Source organism: Trachypithecus francoisi, unplaced genomic scaffold (assembly GCF_009764315.1).
Source record: "Trachypithecus francoisi isolate TF-2019V2 unplaced genomic scaffold, Tfra_2.0 Lachesis_group5, whole genome shotgun sequence".
Taxonomy (NCBI): domain Eukaryota; kingdom Metazoa; phylum Chordata; class Mammalia; order Primates; family Cercopithecidae; genus Trachypithecus; species Trachypithecus francoisi.
In genome coordinates this window covers 142716889-142744052 of record NW_022681470.1, presented here as the reverse complement: position 1 = coordinate 142744052, position 27164 = coordinate 142716889, and the positions used below count along the sequence as shown (strand labels likewise).

The 27164-nt window shown below is 44.8% G+C and overlaps 1 protein-coding gene across 3 annotated transcripts in view; it reads left to right on the top strand.

Moving 5' to 3' along the window:
• ADGRE1 (adhesion G protein-coupled receptor E1) overlaps nt 1–26518 on the top strand; it is a 56688-nt gene extending 30170 nt beyond the window's left edge. For 2 of the 3 annotated variants that reach the window (XM_033195157.1, XM_033195156.1), the window contains 9 exons: nt 1075–1274; nt 6969–7139; nt 9916–10110; nt 11816–12051; nt 13978–14044; nt 18824–18915; nt 22961–23129; nt 23245–23349; nt 25987–26518. In XM_033195157.1, the coding sequence (XP_033051048.1) occupies nt 1075–1274; nt 6969–7139; nt 9916–10110; nt 11816–12051; nt 13978–14044; nt 18824–18915; nt 22961–23129; nt 23245–23349; nt 25987–25992 (1241 nt within the window). In that variant the 3' untranslated portion in view covers nt 25993–26518. The remainder of the gene's footprint in view (nt 1–1074; nt 1275–6968; nt 7140–9915; nt 10111–11815; nt 12052–13977; nt 14045–18823; nt 18916–22960; nt 23130–23244; nt 23350–25986) is intronic. The other variant, XM_033195158.1, reaches the window with a different exon arrangement.
• Nucleotides 26519–27164: the final 646 nt, after the last annotated feature.

Below are 27164 nucleotides of genomic sequence, written 5' to 3'. Positions count from 1 at the left end.
ACAGTACCATCCCCCAGGCTTCATCTGCCACTGCCAAGCTAATGGAGGGACCCCTTGGATGTCCCCCCAGACATCATAAATTGGGCACTTCCTCTCTCTCCTCCTCCTCCTCCTCCTCCTCCTCCTCCTCTCCTCCTCCTCCTCTTCTTCTTCTTCTTCTTCTTCTTCTTCTTCTTCTTCTTCCTCTTCCTCCTCCTCCTCCTCCTCCTCTTCCTCCTCCTCCTCTGTCTTCTTCTTCTCCTTCTTCTTTTTCTTTTTCTTTTTTTTGAGATGGAGTCTTGCTCTGTTGCCCAGGCTGGAGTGCAATGGCATGGTCTTGGCTCACAGCAACCTCCGCCTCCTGGATTCAAGTGATTCTCGTGTCTCAGCCTCCCGAGTAGCTGGGACTACAGGCACCTGCCACCATGCTCAGCTAGTTTTTTTTTATTTTTAGTAGAGACGGGGTTTCACCATGTTGGCCAGGCTGGTCTTGAACTCCTGACCTCAAGTGATCCACTTGCCTTGGCCTACCAAAGTGCTGGGATTACAGGTGTGAGCCACTCTGCCCAGCTGTGGAAGTTTTCGTTTTGTTTTGTTTTGTTTTGAGACTGAGTCTTGCTCTGTCACCAGGCTGGAGTGCAGTGGTGTGATCTTGGCTCACTGCACTCTCTGCCTCCCAGGTTCAAGTGATTCCCCTGCCTCAGCCTCCCAAGTAGCTGGAGCTACAGGTGTGCATCACTACACCGGGCTAATTTTTTGTATTTTAGTAGAGACGGAGTTTCACTATGTTGGCCAGGATGGTCTGGATCTCCTGACCTTGTGATCCACCCGCCTCGGCCTCCCAAAGTGCTGGGATTATAGGCGTGAGCCACCATGCCCAGCCGGAGGTTTATTTTTTAATGGTTCTGGAAGTCCGCTGGTTATTTCAATCTCGGAGCAGCACAGTGAGGTGCATCTCTCTCTCTCTCTCTCTCTCTCTCTCTCTCTCTCTCTCTCTCGTGTGTGTATCTGTGTGTGTGTGTGTGTGTGTTCGATCTTCTATAATAACTATTGAGCAAATGATTCCCTCCTTTTTTCCTTTGGGGAAACCTGCAGGGACCACTGGTGTGGCTTTTGTCTCCTTTGTGGGCATGGAGTCTGTTTTAAATGAACGCTTCTTCCAAGACCACCAGGCTCCCCTGACCATCTCCAAGATCAAGCTGAAGATGAATTCTCGAGTCGTTGGGGGCATCATGACTGGGGAGAAGAAAGATGGCTTCTCAGATCCAGTCGTCTACACTCTGGAGAACATTCAGGTTTGTGAAGAGGTCTCCACTGAGATTCCTGTCTACCTGTTGGGAACTCCTCGTCTCTCGATTTCCTTAACTCTCCTTTTTGATGGGAAGCTATTGAGGTCGGTAAGCTTCCACAATTTCTAGCAATTCAAGTCAATCAATAGAAGCCACCGCTAGAGGAATGAGGTCTCCCACTGTTACCAAACAGAACTAGGTCCATTTGCCCATGCGCAACAGAAAGCCAAACACTGAAGCACGGGGTTTTGGTAGAGAGATAAGTTTATTGCAAGACTGCCAAGGAAGGACACAGGAGTCTGGCTCAAATCTGTCTCTCCGCTGGGGCAGGTTTTATAGTCAGTGGGTAATGAGCTGCGTTCTGATTGCATCTTACAATGAAGTGATGCAGGAAGGTGTAATCTGATTGGATCCTGCCATGGGGTGATGCCAGGGCTTGATCTGATTGGATCCTGGATCCTGCTATGTGGTTGTTGCTTCTTTTATTATTATTATTATTATTATATTTTAAGTTCTAGGGTACATGTGCACAATGTGCAGGTTTGTTACATATGTATACATGTGCCATGTTGGTGTGCTGCACCCATTAACTCGTCATTTACATTAGGTATATCCCTAATGCTATCCATCCCCCTCCCCCCACTCCACAACAGGACCCAGTGTGTGATGTTCCCCTTCCTGTGTCCAAGTGTTCTCATTGTTCAGTTCCCACCTATGAGTGAGAACATGCGGTATTTCGTTTTCTGTCCTTGCGATAGTTTGCTGAGAATGATGGTTTCCAGCTGCATCCATGTCCCTACAAAGGACATGATCTCATCCTTTTTTATGGCTGCATAGTATTCCACGGTGTATATGCGCCACATTTTCTTAATCCAGTCTGTCGTCGATGGACATTTGGGTTGGTTCCAAGTCTTTGTTATTGTGAATAGTGCCGCAATAAACATATGTGTGGATATGTCTTTATAGCAGCATGATTTGTAATCCTTTGGGTATATACCCAGTAATGGGATAACTGGGTCAAATGGTATTTCTAGTTCTAGATCCTTGAGGAATCACCATATTGTCTTCCACAATGGTTGAACTAGTTTACAATCCCACCAACAGTGTAGAAGTGTTCCTATTTCTCCACATCCTCTCCAGCACCTGTTGTTTCCTGACTTTTTAATGATCGCCATTCTAACTGGTATGAGATGGTATCTCATTGTGGTTTTGATTTGCATTTCTCTGATGGTGAGTGATGATGAGCATTTTTTCATGTATCTGTTGGCTGCATAAATGTCTTCTTTTGAGAAATGTCTGTTCATATCCTTTGCCCACTTTTTAATGGGGTTGTTTTTTTCTTGTAAATTTGTTTGAGTTCTTTGTAGGTTCTGGATATTAGCCCTTTGTCAGATGAGTAGATTGCAAAAATTTTCTCACGTTCTGTAGGTTGCCTGTTCACTCTTATGGTAGTTTCTTTTGCTGTGCAGAAGCTCTTTAGTTTAATTAGATCCCATTTGTCAATTTTGGCTTTTGTTGCCATTGCTTTTGGTGTTTTAGACATGAAGTCCTTGCCCATGCCTATGTCCTGAATGGTATTGCCTAGGTTTTCTTCTAGGGTTTTTATGGTTTTAGGTCTAACATTTAAGTCTCTAATCTATCTTGAATTAATTTTTGTATAAGGTGTAAGGAAGGGATCCAATTTCAGCTTTCTACTTATGGCTAGCCAGTTTTCCCAGCACCATTTATTAAATTGGTAATCCTTTCCCCCTTTCTTGTTTTTGTCAGGTTTGTCAAAGATCAGATGGTTGTAGATGTGTGGTATTATTTCTGAGGGCTCTGTTCTGTTCCATTGGTCTATATCTGTTTTGGTACCAGTACCATGCTGTTTTGGTTACCATAGCCTTGTAGTATAGTTTGAAGTCAGGTAGCATGATGCCTCCAGCTTTGTTCTTTTGGCTTAGGACTGTCTTGGCAATGTGGGCTCTTTTTTGGTTCCATATGAACTTTAAAGTAGTTTTTTTCCAATTCTATGAAGAAAGTCATTGGTAGCTTAATGGGGATGGCATTGAATCTATAAATTACCTTGGGCAGTATGGCCATTTTCACAATATTGATTCTTTCTATCCATGAGCATGGAATGTTCTTCCATTTGTTTGTGTCCTCTTTTATTTCATTGAGCAGTGGTTTGTAGTTCTCCTTGAAGAGGTCCTTCACATCCCTTGTAAGTTGGATTCCTAGGTATTTTATTCTCTTTGAAGCAATTGTGAATGGGAGTTCACTCATGATTTGGCTCTCTGTCTGTTATTGGTGTATAAGAATGCTAGTGACTTTTGCACATTGATTTTGTATCCTGAGACTTTGCTGAAGTTGCTTATCAGCTTAAGGAGATTTTGGGCTAAGATGATGGTGTTTTCTAAATATACAATCATATCATCTGCAAACAGGGACAATTTGACTACCTCTTTTCCTAATTGAATACCTTTATTTCTTTCTCTTGCCTGATTGCCCTGGTCAGAACTTTCAACACTATGTTGAATAGGAGTGGTGAGAGAGGGCATCCCTGTCTTGTGCCAGTTTACAAGGGGAATGCTTCCAGTTTTTGCCCATTCAGTATGATATTGGTTGTGGGTTTGTCATAAATAGCTCTTATTATTTTGAGATATGTTCCATCAATACTGAATTTATTGAGAGTTTTTAGCATGAAGGGCTGTTGAATTTTGTCAAAGGCCTTTTCTGCATCTATTGAGATAATCATGTGGTTTTTGTCTTTGGTTCTGTTTATATGCTGGATTATGTTTATTGATTTGCGTATGTTGAACCAGCCTTGCATCCCAGGGATGAAGTCCACTTGATCATGGTGGATAAGATTTTTGATGTGCTGCTGGATTTGGTTTGCCAGTATTTTATTGAGGATTTTTGCATCAATGTTCATCAGGGATATTGGTCTAAAATTCTCTTTTTTTGTCATGTCTCTGCCAGGATTTGGTATCAGGATGATGTTGGCCTCATAAAATGAGTTAGGGAGGATTTCCTCTTTTTCTATTGATTGGAATAGTTTCAGAAGGAATGGTACCAGCTCCTCCTTGTACCTCTGATAGAATTTGGCTGTGAATCCGTCTGGTCCTGGACTTGGTTGGTAGGCTACTAATTATTACCTCCGTTTCAGAGCCTGTTACTGGTCTATTCAGAGATTCAAATTCTTCCTGGTTTAGTCTTGGGTGAGTGTATGTATCTAGGAATTTATCCATTTCTTCTAGGTTTTCTAGTTTATTTGCATAGAAGTGTTTATAGTATTCTCTGATGGTTGTTTGTATTTCTGTGGGGTCGGTGGTGATATCCCCTTTATAATTTTCTATTGCGTCTATTTGATTCTTCTCTCTTTTCTTCTTTATTAGTCTTGCTAGCGGTCTATCAATTCTGTCGATCTTTTAAAAAAACCATCTCCTGGATTCATTGATCTTTTGAAGGGTTTTTTGTGTCTCTATCTCCTTCAGTTCTGTTCTGATCTTAGTTATTTCTTGCCTTCTGCTAGCTTTTGAATGTGTTTGCTCTTGCTTCTCTAGTTCTTTTAATTGTGATGTTAGGGTGTCGATTTTAGATCTTTCCTGCTTTCTCTTGTGGGCATTTAGTGCTATAAATTTCCCTCTACACACTGCTTTAAATGTGTCCCAGAGATTCTGGTATGTTGTGTCTTTGTTCTCATTGGTTTCAAAGAACATCTTTATTTCTGCCTTCATTTTGTTATGTACCCAGTAGTCATTCAGGAGCAGGTTGTTCAGTTTCCATGTAGTTGAGCGGTTTTGAGTGAGTTTCTTAATCCTGAATTATAGTTTGATTGCACTGTGGTCTGAGAGACAGTTTGTTATAATTTCTGTTCTTTTACATTTGCTGAGGAGGGTTTTACTTCCAACTATGTGGTCAATTTTGGAATAAGTGTGATATGATGCTGAGAAGAATGTATATTCTGTTGATTTGGGGTGGAGAGTTCTGTAGATGTCTATTAGGTCTGCTTGGTGCAGAGTTGAGCTCAATTCCTGGATATCCTTGTTAACTTTCTGTCTTGTTGATCTGTTGACAGTGGGGTGTTAAAGTCTCCCATTATTATTGTGTGGAAGTCTAATTCTCTTTGTAAGTCTCTAAGGACTTGCTTTATGAATCTAGGCGCTCCTATATTGGGTGCATATATATTTAGGGTAGTTAGCTCTTCTTGTTGAATTAATCAGGCTCACTCTGTCACCCAGGCTGGAGTGCAGTGGCGCAATCTCAACTCACTGCAAGCTCCACTGCCCAGGTTCACACCATTCTCCTGCCTCAGCCTCCCAAGTCGCTGGGACTACAGGCATCTGCCACCGCGCCCAGTTAATTTTTTGTATTTTTAGTGGAGATGGGGTTTCACCATGTTAGCCAGGATGGTCTCGATCTCCTGACCTCGTGATCTGCCTGCTTCGGCCTCCCAAAGTGCTGGGATTACAGGCGTGAGCCACCGCGCCAGCCTTTTTTTTTTTATTTTTTATTTTTTTGAGATGTAGTTTCACTCTTGTTGCCCAGGCTGGAGTGTAATGGTGCAACCTCGGCTCACTGCAACCCCTGCCTCCTCGGTTCAAGCCATTCTCCAGAGTAGCTGGAATTACAGGTGCCCACCATCACGCCCAGCTAACCTTTTTGTATTTGGTGGAGACAGGGTTTCACCATGTTGGTCAGGCTGATCTCGAACTCCTGACCTCAGGTGATCCACCCACCTCAGCCTCTTAAAGTGCTGGGATTACAGGCATGAGCCACCATGCCCACCCTTCTAGTATACATTCTTAAAGCATGTTGTTCTTAAACTGTTACTAAAAATATTTCTCTGCTTACTTGGCTTTTATATGTTTTTCCTCCCACTGCACTATGATCTCCTTGGGGGAAGAACTGTGTCTATTTTGTTTACTAATGTCTCCCGTAAACAGCACAGATCAAGGCATGTAATAGGTATTCAATAAAAACACATTGAACAAGGCTGGGTGTGGTGGCTCATGCCTGTAATCCCGACAGTTTGGGAGGCCTATGCAGGCAGATTACTTGAGGTCAGGAGTTCGAGACCAGCCTGGCCAATATGGAGAAACCCCATCTTTACTAAAAATACAAAAATTAGCTGGATATGGTGACACACGCCTGTAATCCCAGAACTTTGGGAGGCCCAAGGCAGGTGAATCACTTGACATCAGGAGTTCAATACTGGTCTGGCCAACATAGTAAAACCCCGTCTCTACTAAAAATACTAAAATTAGCTGAGCATAGTGGTGGGCACCTGTAATCCCAGCTACTTGGGAGGCTGAAGCAGAAGAATCGCTTGAACCCTGAGGCGGAGGTTGCAGTGAGCTGAGACTGCACCACTGCACTCCAGCCTGGGCGACAGAGTGAGACTCAGTCACACACAGATACAAAGTAAAACCACACATTGAATGAATAAGTGAATAATGAGTGACTATGCAGAAGGCCTTATTATGGATGTGATGAAAGGAGGAGTTTTCTTCTAGCAACAGGAATGTAAGGTGCCCCATCAGATTGACCCTCACTGCATAATGAAATATCAGCATTTCCCCCCATTCCCTGAAAACATACCCTGTGTATTCTTGTTCCCAGTGACTCTTGAGGATGGTCACATTTAATCCATTTGATGGGGATTCTCAGGTGACCAGGGTCTTTGTTTTGTTTTTTTGTTTTTCTGGGTTTTTTTAGCCAAAGCAGAAGTTTGAGAGGCCCATCTGTGTTTCCTGGAGCACTGATGTGAAGGGTGGAAGATGGACATCCTTTGGCTGTGTGATTCTGGAAGCTTCTGAGATACATACCGTCTGCAGCTGTAATCGGATGGCAAACCTTGCTGTTATCATGGCTTCTGGGGAGCTCACGGTTAGTAATGATGATTTGTTCCCTGAGGCAGAGTATCTGCCTCCAAATCCAATGGGAAAATATGGATGAAACATCTGTTGTGTGTCTCCCAGGGGGTTGGGTGTTGTGGGACGGAGTCATGGGGACAGAAGGGGTAGGTGATATGCCTTTGCCCCTGCAGAACTTACAGTCTGGTTGGAAGGCCATGAAACTCAAATATACAATGAGAACTGACCCTAAATAGGGCCAGGCACGGGAGCAATCACAGATCTTACTTAATGAGCACCTACAGCATGCTGGGCTCTTTAAGTTAAGTGGTTTTGGATGCACTTCACAGAATGGGCAAAGTGGCCCATCTAGGCCTGAAGCTAGAAATTGGGGCAGGTGGAATTCAAATCTGGGGAAGTCTCTTTCGACTAAAACATGCAAATGGGTCAGGAAGGAATGCTATAAGAATTCAGAGGTGTTGGCTGGGCGCGGTGGCTCATGCCTGTCATCCCAGCACTTTGGAAGGCCAAGGCGGGTGCATCATGAGGTCAAGAGATTGAGACCATCCTGGTCAACATGGTGAAACCCCATCTCTACTAAGAATACAAAAATCAGCAGGGCGTGATGATGCATGCCTGTTGTCCCAGCTACTCCAGAGGTGGAGGCAGGAGAATCGCTTGAATCGCTTGAACCTGGGAGGCAGAGGTTGCAGTGAGCCAAGATGGCACCCCCCCCCGCAATCCAGCCTGGCAACAGAGCGAGACTCCGTCTCACACACACACACACACACACACACACACACACAAGAATTCTGAAGTTTTTGCAAGGAAGCTGATGATAGATCGAGAGGAAACAGAATATGAAATAAGCCTTGGTGAATAAGTAGATTCGGCAGAGAGGAAGGACGTCCTCATTAGTGTTGTAGAAAGCATCCTTTCGCCGGGCGCGGTGGCTCACGCCTGTAATCCCAGCACTTTGGGAGGCCGAGGCGGGTGGATCAGGAGGTTGGGCGATCGAGACCATCCTGCCTAACACGGTGAAACCCCGTCTCTATTAAAAATACAAAAAACTAGCCGGGCGCGGTGGCGGGCGCCTGTAGTCCCAGCTACTCGGGAGGCTGAGGCAGGAGAATGGCGTAAACCCGGGAGGCGGAGCTTGCAGTGAGCCCAGATCGCATCACTGCACTCCAGCTTGAGTGACAAAGTGATACTCTGTCTCAAAAAAAAAAAAAGTATCCTTTCCTATTATGGTAGACCCAATGTTTAATTCCCTCCCAGGGAGGCCATAAGTCAGTGCGGTTTTAAGGACCATGTGGCTTAGGATTTAAGAGAACTGGATCCAGAACAAAACTGACTTAGTTTCAAGTCTCGTCTCTACCACTTTCTAGCTGTGTTTTCTTGGAAAAGCCACTTAACTTCTCTGCACTGAGCCCAGCTCTCTCATCTCAAAAATGAGAACAACACAAAATGCTGATGATCACTAGCATTTATATAGTATGTTTCTGGCACAGTTGTACTTTAAATGTTTTCTTTTAATCCTCCTACAACAACTCTGTAAGACAGTTGCCATTAATATTCTCTTTTTAACAGATGAGGAAACTGAGGGCAAAGAGCAGTTAAATGTCTTGTCCAAACTCATACAACTAGAAATTGGTCAGTTTTCTTTTCTTTTTTCTTTTTTCTTTTTTTTTTTTTTTTGAGACTGAATTTCGCTCTTGTCACCCAGGCTAGAGTGCAGTGGTGCGATCTCGGCTCACTGCAACCTCCGTCTCCCAGGTTCAAGTGGTTCTCCTGACTCAGCCTCCCGAGTAGCTGGGATTACAGGTGCCCACCACCATGCCCAGTTTTTTTTGTTTTTTTTTTTTGGTAGAGACAGAGTTTTGCCATGTTGGCCAGACTAGTCTTGAACCCCTGACCTCAGGTGATCCACCCACCTCAGCCTCCCAAAGTGCTGGGATTACTGGGCCCAGTCAGTGGTCAGTTTTCCTAACCACTTTGTGACAATATCATAGAGAGGTGCTCATAAGATGGTGCCTGGCATATCTTTAACCCACAGAAAGCACTCGGATACATTTAAAATCAATTTTAAAATTAATTATGAATAAATGGCATAGAAGAAGAACTTAGCTTGTCATGTTCCACTCCTGAAGTTGGAGCATTCCTGAATGTCTGCATTATCAGTTGGGATGCAGTAGAGGAAGGAAAAAACACCCCAGGTATTTCAAGCAGAAAGGGATTTAACACAGGGAAGTGGGTGCTCACAAAAATCTCTGGGAGGGGATGGAGGAGTTGAAGTCAGGGGGCTGTCACTTCAATGTTGGCTTCAAGATCATCCCCCAATGCAGCTATAACTCAGAGGTCAGAAATTGCTGCTGTCGTTTTGCCACCCCACTCCACCATGAAATTGGGGACTGGACAGTTGAAATGTGGAATTAAGCTCACTCCTGTCTGCCAAAAGCTGATATTTGCCTCCCTTCTGCATTCCAAGACATTCACAGATGTATCTCACTGGAGAACCTAAATTACATCCAGGACCTTAGTTCCCAAGGATTCTGGGAGATGTAGTTTGTGGACATCCAGTCCCAGTAATACCTGGAGTAGCGCATAGGACAGGGCTGGGAACAGGTGCTGGTGGATGCCAGTTGATTGCAAAGGATAATGAAGGACAATATCTAGTTCACTGAGTGTTAGAGGGAGAAAAGGCCCCCAAGCTAATTTTGCCCGAGCCAGGGTTTTAGATAACTGTTCTTCCCACCTGAGGGGGATTTTGATCCCATTCTCAGGCCAACTATGGAATTCCTTCCTGACAGATGGACTTCTGCTTGTACATCATTAGCCACGTGGGCATGATCATCTCCTTGGTGTGCCTCGTCTTGGCCATCGCCACCTTTTTGCTGTGTCACTCCATCCGAAATCACATCACCTACCTCCACCTGCACCTCTGCGTGTGTCTCCTTTTGGCCAAGATCCTCTTCCTCGCCGGTATAGACAAGACTGACAATCAGGTCTACATCGCTCGGGCTGTGTCCCTACCAAGCCCCATCTTCTCCCCACCTGCCTCAGCTCATTCCTACCCAATCCCCTCTACCCCTATTCCTACCTCAGGGCCTTTGCATAGGCTGTGCCCTCTGACTGTAACACTCACTTCCCAGCTTCTTACCTGCTTGACTCCTTGTGATAGCTCTCAGTTCAAAATTACATCCCTGATCATGTTATGAATTCTAGCAGTTCCTCCTATTACTCGTTTCTGTTTGTTTGTTTGTTTGTTTTTATACTGAGTTTCGCCCTTGTTGCCCAGGCTGGAGTGCAATGGCATGATCTTGGCTCACTGCAACCCCCTCCTCTTGGGTTCAAGCAATTCTCCTGCCTCAGCCTCCTGAGTAGCTGGGAATACAGGCATGAGCCACTATGCCCTGCTAAATTTTTTGTATTTTTAGTAGAGATGGGGTTTCACCATTTTGGCCAGGCTAGTCCTGAACTCCTGACCTCAGGTGATCCACCCACCTTGGCCTCCCAAAAAGTGCTGGGATTACAGGCTTGAGCCACAATGCACAGCCCCTCCTATTACTTTCTAAACCAGAGGTTCTCTTCCTGGGTGCTTTCCCCGCCAGGGGAGACTTGGCAATGTCTGGAGACATTTTTAGTTGTCACAACTGGAGGAGCGTGCTACTGGTATCTAGCAAGTAAAGGTTAGGGATGCTGCTAAGGATCTTGTAGTACACAAGACAGCCCTCCATGACAGAGGATGATCCTGCAATAATGTTACAAATGTCGATAATGCTACAGCTTAGCATCTCGACTTCTCTTTCTTTTTATTTTCTTCCTTCCTTCCTTCCTTCCTTCCTTCCTTCCTCTTCCTTCCTTCCCTCCCTCCCTCCCTCCCTCCCTTCTTCTCTCTCTTTCTTTCTTTCTTTCTCTTTCTTTCTTTCTTTCTTCTTTCTTTCTTTCTTTCTTTCTTTCTTCTTTCTCCTCTCTATCTCTCTCTCTCTCTCTCTCCTCTCTCTCTCTCTCTCTCTCTCTTCTCTCTTCTTGCTTCGCTTTGCTTTCTTTTTTTTTTTTGAGACAGGGTCTTGCTGTGTCACCCAGGCTAGAGTGCAGTGGCTGAATCACACCTCATTACAGCCTTCCGGGCTCAAGCGATCCTCCCACCTCTGCCTCCCAAGTACCTGGGACCACAGGCCTGTGCCACCATGTCTGGCTAATTTTTGTATTTTTTTTTTTTATAGAGATGGGGGTTTTGTCATGTTGCCCAGGCTGGTCTCAAACTCCTGGGTTCAAACGACCTGCCTGCCTCAGCCTTCCAAAGTGCTGGGATTACAAGCATGAGCCACCACACCCAGCCAATAAAACTTTATTTACAAGGCAGGCAGTCAGCCTATGGGGTCTAGTTTGCTGAACTTGCCTATTTTCAACCATTCCCTAAAGTAGGGTGATCAACAGTCAGTTTTCCTAAAACTCTTCCTGTTTTAGAACTGCAAGTCATGTGTCTTGGGAAATCTCAGTTCCAGATAAACCAGGACCATGGGTCACCTTACCAGGAAGTGGTGCTGCCTGTGGTCAAGAACCACTGCCCATCTCTATAAATGTTTGTGAGATGAATGAGTGAGCTAGGTTTGGAGAATTTCCAGCCAAGGAGTCTCTCTCTTCCTTTCTTCCTCTCGATTTCTCTCTGGGGTGGAGGATCCTGACGTGCATGCTTCTCCCCTCCAGATGGGCTGTGCCATCATCGCGGGCTTCCTGCACTACCTTTTCCTTGCCTGCTTCTTCTGGATGCTGGTGGAGGCTGTGATGCTCTTCTTGATGGTCAGAAACCTGAAGGTGGTGAATTACTTCAGCTCTCGCAACATCAAGATGCTGCACATCTGTGCCTTTGGTTATGGGCTGCCGGTGCTGGTGGTGGTGATCTCTGCCAGTGTGCAGCCACAGGGCTATGGAATGCATAATCGGTGAGTGACATCCTCTCTCTTCCTGAAGACCGTGCTGCCAAGGATCATAGTGATAATGACATGAGCGACAAGGAGAGTAACAACAGTAGCAGTAGTTGTGGCTACCATTTGTTGAGCTCTTACATTATGTGCTATTGGTTTCAGGACCACCATGTACAGGAGCATAGGTTGTGCACTGCACAAATCCAGGGTCACTACTATTTGAGATTTATGTTCCAGGAGGAGAATACCTAGTTTACCTAACTTGATTATTTTCCTTTTCTTGTGTGTATGACATGGAAGGTGGGGGTGAAAGCGAGAGAGGAATACTTCTGCATGGTGGCGTGTGTCTGTAATTCCAGCTAGTCGGGAGGCTGAGGCAGGAGAATTGCTGAACCTGGGAGGCGGAGGTTGCAATGAACTGAGATCGCACCATTGCACTCCAGCCTGGGGAACAAGAGTGAGACTTTATCTCAAAAAAAAGGTGGGGGAATATTGGGGTGCTGTTATTGAACATGACGGAATGGCTGTTGTGTAGTAAAAGAAGCTAATGTACACTAGAGACATAATAAAAAGAGGCAATCCCTTCTTCCTCCCTCCAACCCTCCCTCACTCCCTCCTTCCTCCCTTCTTCCTCTCTCCGTATCTCCCTCCCCTCTTCCCTCCCTCCTTCCTTCCTCCCTTCCCTTTCTTCCTTCCTTCCCTTCCCTCCCTCCTTCCCTTCCCTCCCTCTCTTCCTCCCTTCCTCCTTTCCCTTTCTTCCCTTCCTTCCCTTCCCTCCCTCCTTCCCTTCCCTCCCTCTCTTCCTCCCTTCCTCCTTTCCCTTTCTCCCTTCCTCCCTCCCTCCTTTCCCTTTCTTCCCTTCCTTCCCTTCCCTCCTCTCTCCTTCCTTCCCTCTCTTCCTTCCCTTCCCTCCCTCCCTCCTTCCCTCCCTTCCTTCCCTTCCTTCCCTCCCTCCTTTCCTTCCTTCTTATCATTCCCTCCCTCCCTTCCTTCCTTCCTTCCTTCCTTCCTTCCTTTAAATAAACAATTATGAAATATCTTGTCTATGCTAGACTTTGCTCTGAGTGCTGAGTATTCAGAGATGAACAAACACTCAAGGCCCAAATTCTCATGAAACTCATCGTCTAGTAGTGGAAGACAGTTTGCAATTACACAAGCAATTAAACAAGGTAACTTATGATAGTGATAGCTGCTATTTTAAAAATGTAGTGAGCTCTGCTAGATGGATACCAGGAGTAGAGACAGGATGCCCTATCTAAGGATAGTCAGGAGTGGCTTCTCAGAGGAGGTGACATTTGAGCTGAGATTTATTTATTTATTTGTTTATATGTTATTTATTTATTTTAAGACAGTTTTGCTCTTGTCGCCCAGGCTGGAGTGCAGTGGTGTGATCTCGGCTCACTGCAACCTCTGCCTCCCGGGTTCAAGCGATTTTCCTATCTCAGTCTCCCAAATAGCTGGGATTACAGGCGCCCACCACCACGCCCAGCTAATTGTTGTATTTTTAGTAGAGATGGGGTTTCACCATGTTGGCCAGGCTGGTCTGAAACTCCTGACCTCAGGTGATTCACCTCCCTCGGCCTCCCAAAGTGCTGGGATTACAGGCGTGAGCCACTGCACCTAGCCTGAGCCGACATTTCAATGACAAGGTGTACTAGTGGAGAGTTCTGCATAGAGGGGGACGGGATTACGAAGTTGTGAACTGGAAAATGAGCTCCACCTCGAGCACCAGGTAAACATTTCCGGTACATTTGCCCAGGAAGAAGGTCTAAAAGAGGAAGCACGGTGGTCTAAAGGAAACTGAACTGCAACCGGGACCGTCCTGAGTGTCATCTGAGTCTCACCTCCCAGTGTTCTCCTCCACTAGGGCATTCGCTGGGGCAGGGTTAACTGTAAGGTCCGGACTCTGAGACGAGCACTGACTCCTCCTATTTCTCTCCATAGTTGCTGGCTGAATACAGAGACAGGATTCATCTGGAGTTTCTTGGGGCCAGTTTGCACAGTCATAGCGGTAAGCAAATACTACAGCAGCCTGGCGAAGTGTGTTCTGGAGGAGGAGCAAGGAGACCTGCGAGATCTGGAATTTCCAGGGACGTGTGCAGCTGAGAGGGTCACTTATTCCCGTCAGGAGTTCTCTTTTCCAGGCCAGGCGCGGTGGCTCACGCCTGTAATCCCAGCACTTTGGGAGACTGAGGCGGATCACCTGAGGTCAGGAGTTCGAGACCAGTCTGACCAATGTGGCGAAACCCCGTCTCTACTAAAAATACAAAAAATTGGCCAGGCACAGTGGCTCACGCCTGTAATCCCAGCACTTTGGGAGGCCTAGGCGGGCAGACCATGGGGTCAGGAGATCGAGATCATCCTGGCTAACACAGTGAAACCCCGTCTCTACTAAAAATACAAAAAATTAGCCGGGCGTGGTGGTGGGCACCTGTAGTCCCAGCTACTCGGGAGGCTGAGGCAAGAGAATGGTGTGAACCCGGGAGGCGGAGCTTGCAGTGAGCCGAGATCATGCCACTGCACTCCAGCCTGGGCGACAGAGCGAGACTCTGTCTCAGAAAAAAAAAAACAAAAAACAAAAAATTAGCCAGGTGTGGTGGCAAGCACCTGTAATCCCAGCTACTCAGGAGGCTGAGGCAGGAGAATTGCTTGAATCCAGGAGACACGGAGGTTGCAGTGAGCTGAGATCGTGCCACTGCACTCCAGCCTGGGTGACAGAGCAAGACTCCATCTAAAAAAAAAAAAGAAAAAAAAAATGGCAGCTACTTCTTCCCTTTTCTTTGTAAACCATGTGGACAGTAAGGAGAAGACAACATGTTGCCAGCCAAGTAAAGACCCCATTTGCATAATAAAAGATCAGGGTGGGTGGCCAGCATCCTCGCACTCTATGTAAATGTCACACTGGATCCAACCAATCTTTGGGCCCTATGTAAATCAGACACCGCCCCCTCAAGCCAGCCTATAAAATCCGGTGCACTTTGCTGTGGGCCAGAAGTCCCACTCAGGAGGCCCTCTCTCTTGCAAGACACAGAGATCTAGTCTCCTTTCTCTTTCTTTTGTCTGTTAAACTTCTGCTCTTAAACTCACTCCTCATGGGTGTCAGTGCCTTGATTTCCTTCGCATGAGGCAATGAACCTCCCATATTAGTACCCCCAGACAACAACTCCACCTCAGAGAGACTCATGGACCCGTACACAAGATGGATACAATTATGGTCCCTCCCAGGGGCATTTGCCTTTCAGAAGGAAAAACAAAATTCGCGAATCAAAGAAATTACTCTCGGACTTAAAAATCTCAAGAATGAAATATTGAAAAGGAGAACTCTTTTTTTTTTTTTTTTGAGACTGAGTTTTGCTCTTGTTGCCTAGGCTGGAGTGCAATGGTGCGATCTCAGCTCACCAAAACCTCCACCCCGCTGGTTCAAGCAATTCTCCTCTCCTGCCTCAGCCTCCTGGGTAGCTGGGATTACAGGTGTGCACCACCACACTTGGCTAATTTTATATTTTTAATAGAGATGGGTTTTTACCATCTTGGCCAAGCTGGTCTCAAACTCCTGACCTCAGGTACTTTGCCTGCCTCGGCCTCCCCAAGTGCTGAGATTACAGGCACATGCCACTATGACCAGCTAATTTTTGTATTTTTAGTAGAGATGGGGTTTTACCACGTTGACCAGGCTAGTCTCGAACTCCTGACCTCAGTTAATCCACCTGCCTCAGCCTCCCAAAGTGCTAGGATTACAAGCGTGAGCCTCTGTGCCCAGCCACAGCCACCATTTTGAACGTGCCTAGTTCCCAGGTAGCCTCTTTCCTATTGGCACAACTGCCAGCATTCACCCGTGAAAGCTTCCAGCTTGCCTTTCTATGTCTATAGCTCGATTCTACCAGCTGCTCTCTGTTAGAAAAGAAAATGATTTGGGAGCTGCTTTTCATTAAAAGGAAAACCTTACCGAGGACTTCCTTACCCTCACTATCTGCCTAAATAATTCTTTTTTAACTCCTATGTCATCTCCTGGGCACAGATGTTGAATGAAAGAAAAAGTAAAAAGAAATTAGGAGGAATTGTGGGGAAAGGAGTGAGATGACAGAGGGAAATGGTGGATCGAGGCAAAGGGAGGCTGGGGGATGATAAACACCCATCTCTTTGCCTCCCAACCTCCATCCAGACTTGACAGCCCTGCCAGATGATGATTCTTCTGACTCTCATTCATGGTGACTCATTCCCTTATGTCTTTTGTCATATTTTTTGAGGATTAAATTTTTTTTATTTTTAATTTTTGTAGGCACAAAGCAAGTGTATATATTTATGGGGTATATGAAATATTTTTGTACAGGCACAGAATGCATAATAATCACATCAGAGTCAACGAGGTATCTGTCCCCTCAAGCATTGGTCCTTTGTGTTACACACAATCCAATTATGTTCTTCTGGTTTTTGTTTTGTTTTCTTGTTTGGTTTATTTTTATTTTTATTTTGAGACAGAGTCTTGCTCTGTCACCCAGGTTGCAGTGCAATGCCACGATCTCAGCTCACTACAGTCTCTGCCTTCCGGATTTAAGCAATTCTCCTGCCTCAGCCTCCCAAGTAGCTAGGATTACAGGTGTACGCCATCATGCCTAGTTAAGTTTTTGTATTTTTAGTAGAGACAGCGTTTCACCATGTTGGCCAAGCTGGTCTCGAACTCCTGATCTCAGGTGATCCACCTGCCTCGGCCTCCCAAAGTGCTGGGATTACAGGCATGAGCCACTGTGTCTAGCCTCTTATAGTTATTTTTAAATCTACAATTCAATTATTATTGACTATAGTCACCCTGTTTTGCTAACAAATACTAGATCTTATTCCTTCTTTCTATTTTTTTGTACCCATTAACCATCCCCTCTTCCCCATTCCCCGCCCACCCCTCCACTATCCTTCCCAGCCTCCAGTAACTGCGGTTCTACTCTCTAGCTCCATGAGTTCACTTGTTTTAATGTTTAGCTCCCACAAAGAAGTGAGAACATGTGAAATTTGTCTTTCTCTGCCTGGCTTCATTTGTAATTTTTAATTGACCGATCTAATTCTTGGGGATGCTTGAAATTAAATTCCTCCACGGAGGTTTTGTGCTGATTCTAGCAGATTTTTTTTAATGGGGGGGTGTGTATTAATTTTCAGGGGTCACCGTAATAAGCTACTACATGCTGGTGGCTTAGAACAACAGAGATTGGTTATTTCACAGTTCTGGAGGCTTGCAGCCTGAAATCAAGGTGTTGGCAGGGCCACACTGCCCACGACAGCACGAGGGTGGGTCTGTTCTAGTCCCCTCTCCAACAAATTTTCCCATTTGATAAGAACACCAGCCAGGTGCAGTGGCTCACACCTGTAATCCCAGCACTTTGGGAGGCTGAGGCAGGCGAATCACCTGAGGTCAGGAGTTCGAGACCAGCCTGACCAACATGGCAAAAGCCTGTCTCTACTAAAAGATACAAAAAAATTAGCCGGGCATGGTGGCAGGCATTGATGGTTCCAGCTACTCAGGAGGCTGAGGCAGGAGAATCGTTTGAACCCGGGAGGGGGAGGTTGCAGTGAGCCAAGATAACACCACTGCACTCCAGCCTGGGCGACAGAGTAAGACTGTCTCAAAAAACAAAAACAAAAACAAAAAACAACAACAACAAAAAAAACGCCAGTCATATTTCACTCATGTCTGCCCTAATGAGTTCATCTTAACTTGATTATTTCTGTAAAGATTCTATGTCCAAATAAGGGCATATTCTGAGATCTTGAGACTTAGGGGTTCAACATATCTTTTTCTGGAGACCCAATTCAACTAAAACTGGGTACGACGAACCTGAAACAATTTTAAATAAATGCCTCATCTAACAGCTTCCTAGACTGTAGTGTAAAATTGAACTCCCAATCCGTGGAAGGCCAGAGCTGGGGTTCTTTTCTTTCCCCTCCTCCTTCTCCTCCTCTTTGTCCTCCTCTTCCTCATCTTCCTCCTCCTCCTTGTCCTCATCCTTTTCTCTTTCTTTCTTTCTTTCTTTTTTTTTTTGAGGCAGGGTCTTACTCTGTTGCCTAGGCTGGAGTGCAGTGGTGCAATCATGGTTCACTGCAGCCTCAACTTTTCGGGCTCAATCGATCCTCCTGCCTCAGCCTCCCAAGTAGCTGGAACTACAGGTGCGTGCCCCCATGTGGCCCAGGCTGGTCTTGAACTCCTAGGCTCAAGCCATCCTCCCACCTCAGCCTCCCAAAGTGCTGGGATTACAGGTGTGTGCCTTGGCAGCCGGCCCTCATCCTGTTCCTTACCCCTCTCTTCCCCCGCTTCCTCTACTCTGTCTCTCTCCTCTTTTTTCTTTTCTCTTTGTTCTTCACTAAGATCCAAAGCCTAGACAGAACAGTTACCTTATTTCCTCTGTTGGCCAGAATTTTCTTTTCTTTTCTTTTTCTTTTTTTTTTTTTTTTTGAGATGGAGTCTCACTGTGTCACCCAGGCTGGCACAGTCTCGGCTCACTGCAAGCTCTGCCGCCCGGATTCACACCATTCTCCTGCCTCAGCCTCCCAAGTAGCTGGGACTACAGGCGCGTGCCACCATGCCTGGCTAACTTTTTGTATTTTTAGTGGAGATGGGGTTTCACAGTGTTCGCCAGGATGGTCTCGATCTCCTGACATCGTGATCCGCCCGTCTCGGCCTCCCAAAGTGCTGGGATTACATACGTGAGCCACCACGCCCAGCCCAGAGTTCTCCTTTTATAGGTGTTCTGGCCCTTGTCCATTTGTATATCCAGCCTCTCCATCCTTCTGCTTGACTTTGCAGATCAACTCCATCCTCCTGACCTGGACCTTGTGGATCCTGAGGCAGAAGCTTTCCAGTGTCAATGCCGAAGTCTCAACGCTAAAAGATACCAGGTACAGCCCTCTTTCATGTCTCCTCCTCTTTTCATTTCCTCTTCCTTCTTCCCAGAAAAGTTCTTTGAGCACTTTTTGTGTGCTGGGTCCTATGCCCGAGACAGAGGTGATGAGGTCTGTTTAGCATATCACACCACCTAGATCTGGAGGCTTAAAGTCCAGCTCCCCCGTCTCTACTAAAAATACAAAAAAAAACTAGCCGGGCGAGGTGGCGGGCGCCTGTAGTCCCAGCTACTCGGGAGGCCAAGGCAGGAGAATGGCGTGAACCCGGGAGGCGGAGCTTGCAGTGAGCTGAGATTGCGCCACTGCACTCCAGCCTGGGCGACAGAGCAAGACTCCATCTCAGAAGAAAAAAAAATAAAATTCCAGCTCAACTATTGACGAGCTGTGTGACCTTAGGCAAGTTACAGAACCTCTCAGAAGCCCATTTGCTTCACCTACAGAATGGGGATATTAATATTGCTTATTTTAGGTGCCTTACAAAGCGTTTAGCACAGTTACTAGGAACAGCGAGTGTCTCATATATTACAACTACTAATAAACGTTCTAATTTTTCCCTGTGCATTCTTATATGTGCATATTTACAAGAAACTGAATCATAGTATTTGGTTTTTTATGTTTTTTTTTTTTTCTCTCAAGAATGTCCTGACGATTTCTGACTTAGATATTATTCTACAATATGATTTTCTTGCACAGCATTTTGGTGTAAATTTGTAGCACATTGTATTGAAGTCATACCATATTCATGGACACTTAATTTGCTTCTGTGTGTTATCGGTTTTGTTTTGTTCTCCGTATAAAAAATACTGCTTTGAGCACCCTTGTAGGTAAATCCTTCCACACCGTGGTTATTTAATTACAACACAAAACATGAAACTACCTAAATCCAACTGCCTAAAGGGTAGGTTGGATTGTAATGCTTCTAGTATGTGCGACATAAATCGATTTTCAGAAAATTTGTTTCCAATGATGAGAATATACCTATTTACTTGCAACATTGTCAACACTGGAGTTTATTGTTTTTGATGCATTTTTTGCTGATTTAATGTGTGAAATATTCTATCTCATTATTTTTGTTACACATATTTTATATTAGGGATTTGGGACTTCTTAAATACTTTTATAGATCAACTGTGTTTCCTAACTTCCTCACTCAACTACTGTTCATTTCAAGAAACTTCAGCAACCATCGTCTAGGTTTCATTGTCAGTAACCTAATAATATTCTTTGTTTCTTTTTTCTTCAGTATCCAATCCCTTATCCATTTTAAATATGTTTGAAAAGTTAGTACAACAGTCAAAAAGGAGGCTGGGCATGGTGGCTCACACCTGTAATCCCAGCACTTTGGGAAGCTGAGGTAGGCGGATCATGAGGTCAGGAGATCAAGACCATCCTGGCTAACATGGTGAAGCCCCGTCTCTACTAAAAATACAAAAAATCAGCCGGGTGCAGTGGCGGGCACTTGTAGTCCCAGCTACTCTGGAGGCTGAGGCAGGAGAATGGCGTGAACCCAGGAGGCGGAGACTGCAGTGAGCAGAGATCACGCCACTGCAGTCCAGCCTGGGCGATAGAGCGAGAATCTGTCTTAAAAAAAAAAAGGCAAAAAGGTAAAACAAAGTTGATACATACACACAGCAGAAAATTTAAGCAATAAATTTCACATCAGATGAATTTTAACCATTTCACCATTTTAACCATTGTAAAGCATGTAATTCAGTGGCTTTTAGTACATTCACGGTGTTGTGCCCTGACCACCACTATCCAGTGGCAGATCTTTTTTTTTTTTTTTTTTTTTTTAGAAAAAGTCTCACTCTTACCCAGGCTAGAGGGCAGTGGCATGGTCCTGGCTCATTGCAACCTCCGCCTCCCGGGTTCAAGCAATTCTCCTGCCTCAGCCTCCTGAGTAGCTGGGATTACAGGCATCTGCCACCACATCCAGTTAATTTTTTGCATTTTCAGTAGAGATGGGATTTCACCAAGTTGGCCAGGTTGGTCTTGAACTCCTGACCTCAAATAATCCACCTGCCTCGGCCTCCCACAGTGCTGGGATTACAGGCGTGAGCCACTGAGCCGGCCTTTTGGCAGAACATTTTCATCATCCCCAAAAGAAGCCAGGTGCCTATGAATATTATCTTTCCGTTAACGCTGCCAGGTCTCCAGTTCTGCCCTACCTGAAGCAATCATTATTATACAAAATGTGCTTCCTTTTAGAATATTCTGTGCCTGTACATCTGCGTACCTTTACATAAATGATAGGATACTGTATGTATTGTTCTGCACTTCACTGTTTCAAAATGACATATAGATTATTTCATAGCAATACTTGAGGCTAATAACAACTAACACAAATTCTTATTTTGTACCAGGCACTTGTTTTCTTTTCTTTTCTTTTTTCTTTTTTATTTCTGAGACAGAGTCTTGGTCTGTTGCACGATCTAGGCTCACTGCAAGCTCTGCCTCCCGGGTTCAAGCGATTCTCCTGGCTTAGCCTCCTGAGTAGCTGGGATTACAGGAATGCGCCACCATGTCTGGCTAATTTTTGTATTTTCAGTAGAGATGGGATTTCACCATGTTACCCAGGCTGGTCTCAAACTCCTGACCTCAAGTGATCTGCCCACCTCGGTCTCCCAAAGTGCTGGGATTAGAGGCGTGAACCACTGCGCCCGGACTTTTTTTTTTTTTTTTTAACTTGCAAGATTCATCCATGTTCTGTCATATTCCAATACGTCATTCCATTTCATGGCTGAATAAGATTCCATTAAATAAATATACCGTATTTTGTGTATTCATTGTTGGATACTTGCATTGCTTCCGCTAGAGGGAGAGGAGACTGGGAAACAATCAGTATGAGGTTTCTTTAGGAGCTGATAAAAATGCCTTGCTATGGCCGGGCGCAGTGGCTCACGCCTGTAATCCCAGCAATCTGGGAGGCCAAGGTGGGGGGCTCACGAGGTCAGGAGTTTGAGACCAGCCTGGCCAAGATGGTGAAACTCCATCTCTACTAAAAATACAAAAATTAGCCAGGTGTGGTGGTGGGTGCCTGTAATCTCAGCTATTTGGGAGGCTGAGGCAGGAGAATTGCTTGAACCCAGGAGACGGAGGTTGCAGTGAGCCAAGATCGCGCCACTGCACTGCAGCCTGGGCAACAGAGGGAGATTCTATCTTAAAAAAAAAAAAAAAAAAGCCTTGGTACTATATAGTGGTGATGGTTGCACAGCACTGGGATAAAATGGTGAATTTTATGTTAGGTGAATTTGACCTAAATAAAAAGAAAGGCATCACAGTATTTCGTACTATGATTTCATCACTCATTTAACATGTCCCGATTTTTTTGGACCCATGGGTTTTTCTACCCTTTTATTACTACAAACAAAAATTCACCAAATCCACATGTGCACAGTGTCCATGTATATTGAAGGCTGATTGCATTTTTTTTTTTTTTTAAACGGAGTTTCACTCTTGTCACCCAGGCTGGAATACAATGGTATGATCTCGGCTCCCTGCAACTTCCACCTCCTGCGTTCAAGTGATTCTCCTGCCTCAGCCTCCCAAGTAGTTGGGACTACAGGCATCCACCACCACGCCCAGCTAATTTTTGTATTTTTAGTAGAGATGGGTTTTCACCATGTGAGCCAGGGTGGTCTTGAACTCCTGTCCTCAGGTGATCCACCAGCCTCGGCCTCCCAAAGTGCTGGGATTATAGGCACCCACTACCACGCCCAGCTAACTTTTGTATTTTTAGTAGAGACGGGTTTCACCATGTTGGCCAGGGTGGTCTCAAATTTCTGTCCTCAGGTGACCTGCCCACCTCGGCCTCCCAAAGTGCTGGGATTACAGGCTTGAGCCACTGCACCCAGCCTGATTGTGTTTTAAATGTCTATAGGATTTGATTTTCCCACACCTCAGCTTGGAGACCCCAGCCTACATTTGTCCACACCCAGGTGGCAAATTGCACAGTGGCCGCCTCAGACCATTCCTGGAAGCGGGGCCTACAAGGACAATAGCCACCTCCCAGAGCCTTACACACTATACATCTCCTCCCCAGGTTACTGACCTTCAAGGCCTTTGCCCAGCTCTTCATCCTGGGCTGCTCCTGGGTGCTGGGCATTTTTCAGATTGGACCTGTGGCAGGTGTCATGGCCTACCTATTCACCATCATCAACAGCCTGCAGGGGGCCTTCATCTTCCTCATCCACTGTCTGCTTAACCGCCAGGTGTGTAGCTGCTGCCCTCCCCATCCCCTCTCCCCACCCCACCCCCAGCATCCCTCCACCCAACATCCCTGTCCCTAGACCATTTCCCTGCATCTGGATGTGCCTCCTTCTCCAGGTACGAGAAGAATACAAGAGGTGGATCACCGGGAAGATGAAGCCCAGCTCCCAGTCCCAGACTTCAAACATCTTGCTGTCCTCCATGCCGTCCACTTCCAAGACGGTGAGAGACTGCGTGCTCCCTGCGGGTGCTGGTCAAGGGAGGTGCCAGCCACTTGGTGACAGCTCTGCCACGTGTTGGGTACTCAATGGGAGCTGAGGGTGCTCACCCTAGTTAGCTCATGGATGAAGTGTGGAGTTGAAGACAGGGGATTTATATGTATATATCAGCAGACACACACACATTATCTATCTATCTATCTATCTATCATCCCTCTATCATCTATCTGTCATCTATCTATCTATCATCTATCATCCCTCTATCATCTATCTATCTATCTATCTATCTATCTCTATCTATCTATCATCCCTCTATCATCTATCTATCTGTCTATCTATCTGTCATCCCTCTATCATCTATCTATCTATTATCTATCTATCTATCTATCTATCTATCATCCTCTATCATCTATCTATCTGTCTATCTATCTGTCATCCCTCTATCATCTATCTATCTATTATCTATCTATCTATCTATCTATCTATCATCCCTCTATCATCCCTCTATCATCTATCATCTATCTATCTATCTATTATCTATCTATCATCCCTCTGTCTATCTATCTATCATCCTCTATCATCTATCTATCTATCATCCTCTATCTATCTATTATCTATCTATCATCCCTCTATCATCTATCTATCTATCATCCCTCTATCTATTATCTATCAGTTATCTATCTATCTATCTATCATCTATCTATCTATCATCCCTCTATCTATCTATCTATTATCTATCATCCCTCTATCATCTATCTATCTATCATCCCTCTATCTATCATCTATTTAAATAAAATTTCAAGAATAAATAAGACATATATAATCTATAAGAGATTTACATAGATACATTTGTATATGAATTATGTAACATATATTAAACATAATACATACTTATATATTATGTTTATAAAGTAAATTTATATACATTTATTATGTACATATAATGTATAATATTATATACATATAAATATAAGATGTAAGTTTAAATATAGATATCGGCTGGGCATGGTGGCTCATGCCTGTCATCCCAGCACTTTGGGAGGCCGAGGTGGGCAGATTACCTGAGGTCAGGAGTTTGAGACCAACCTGGCCAACATAGTGAAACCCCCATCCTACTAAAAATACAAAATTAGCCAGGCGTGGTGGCAGGTGCCTGTAATCCCAGCTGCTTGTGAGGCTGAGGCAGGAGAATGGCTTGAACCCGGGAGGCGGAGTTTATAGGGAGCAGAGATTGCGCCATTGCACTCCAGTCCGGGCAAAAAGAGTGAAACTCTGTCTCAAAAAAAATTAATTAAACAAATATAGATATCTTCACATATATATTTATATAGAGAATTTTTATGTATTATGGATAGCATATTTATATATGCAGATTTTCAGGAGTATCAAAATATTAGAATGAATATGCAAATGGAGGCAAAGCTGATTTTCCCACTAGAATGTCTTTTTTTTCTAACAATGTTTTCCATGCCCCTAAAATGCTGTCTAGCATACAGTAAGTTCTTGGTGAATATTTCCTGAGTAAATAATAATTCAATAGCTTAGTTTCCTCACTGATAAAATGGGGATAACGGTAATCCTTACCTTGGAAGGGTATACTAAATATTAGATGAACTGGTATGCAACGGGGTTAGAAGAGTGCCTAGGACGTAGCAGGATCTCAGTGTTAAGCCTTGCAAAAGTCCAGTGAGGTAGGTATCATTGGTCTGTTTTCATTATGAGGAAACTGAATGTCATCGAGATTAAGTTTGGTGATTTCAGAATGAGCCACAGGAATCACCCACTGGAAAAACTGTCCAAATTACGGATGACATATTCTCTTGGCAATAAGTTTTTAAACATAATACGGTTTACTAGAGTTTCAATGAAAAAGACAGTATAGGTACAGAACATTTCAGAAAATAGTTGTAAGCATTGAAAACAAATAAAATTAAAATGTCCCATTATCCCAGCACATAAAGATCCCAGTGAGTCATACTTTTGGATGCAAGCACATTAGATACAGTGGCTTAATTAAATAGGGAATGATTTTCCTTGCAAGAAGAGAAGTCCAGAGTTAGGTGTTGGCAATATTGCTGGTGTTGCTGGTTCTATGCTTAGTGGTGTTGTAAAAGCTCTAAACTAAGAATCTAGGTTTTCCCGTTTTCCATTCCACCATCAGCATGTTGACATTTTATTGTATTTTCATGGATGCAATACGGTTGCCACAGCTCCAGACATCATGACTATGTTCAAGTCAAGAAGAAGAGGGATGGGCAGGACCAGAAAGCCCTTCTTTCATATCTCTGTCTTTAACAATAAAGAAAAGCTCAGAAAACTCTCAGTAGATTTCCCTTTATCTAGTTGGTGAGAAATGTATCACGTGACCACTCGTATGGGCAAAAAAATTCAAACCAACAGCTGTTTGACTTTCTGAAGTCCAATGTGGGTGCTCTCAATGCTGAGGAGGTTGAGAATGGCTTTTGGGTTTTCCAACCATGCCTGTCACACTAGGGACAATCGCATTTATCATTTTAATGTGTATCCTTCTAGTCTTTGTTACTGTATTTTTAATACTCCTGGCCCTGTAGACATGACCCTTTGAATCACGTTTGCATTAATCCCGCTGCAGACTCTGAAGAAATTCTTTTCTCTCTCACAGGGTTAAAGCCCTTTCTTGCTTTCAAATATGCTGTGGAGCAACAGTTGAGGACAGTAGTTTCCTGCAGGAGCCTACCCTGAAATCTTCTCCTCACAGCTTGACATGGAAATGAGGATCCCACCAGCCCCAGAACTCTCTGGGGAAGAATGTTTGGGGCCGTCTTCCCAGGGTTGTATGCATTGATGAGAATCAGGGGTTTCTGCTCCAAATGATCATTTTATCTTCTGTGCTCTGCAACTCTTTGAGTTCCAGAGTTTTTGAGAACAGACCCCAATTCAATGGCATGACCAAGAACATCTGGCTACCGTTTTGTTTTCTCCCGCCCTTGTTGGTGTATGGTTCTAAGCATGCCCCGCTAGCGCCTATCACACGCCTGACACAGAGGACCTCTCAATAAATGATTTGTCAGCTGGGCGCGGTGGCTCACGCCTGTAATCCCAGCGCTTTAGGAGGCCGAGGCGGGTGGATCACAAGGTCAGAAGATCGAGACCATCCTGGCTAACACGGTGAAACCCCGTCTCTAGTAAAAAATAGAAAAATTAGCTGGGCGTCGTGGCAGGCACCTGCAGTCCCAGCTACTCAGGAGGCTGAGGCACGAGAATGGCATGAACCCGGGAGGCGGAGCTTGCAGTGAGCCAAGATCACGCCACCGCACTCCAGCGTTGGGGACAGAGCAAGACTCCGTCTCAAAAACAAAATAAGAATAAAAATAAAAAATAAATTATTTGTTGCCTGTCTGACTGATTTACCCTAGGACAAAGACTCTTCATGATTTTAAAGAAATGGTCAGTAAAACTGTAATGAGAGTCCCAGGGAACCAAGATGGTGCATAGACAGATAAGCTACTTTGGCACAAACATTTAAAAAGAATTATGTTGGTAAGTAGGGGGACGTTTGATGTAGCAGAACTCTAACGCTTCCTGGAGGGTTGAAGCACTTGATGACAACACCCTTTGGAAAGTGCTTTGGTTTTCTGGGGTCCTTCAGGTAACCAAGACCTCCCTTTTTTCTAGAAACTTTCTAATGACTTGGCTAGGATTTAGGATTTGCTCTGTCACAGTTATCTCTATCCATCCTTAATTTTTTTTTTTTTTTTGACAAGAGTCTCACTCTGTTGCCCAGGCCAGAGTGCAGTGGCATGATCTCGGCTCACTGCAACCTCTGCCTCCCGGGTGCAA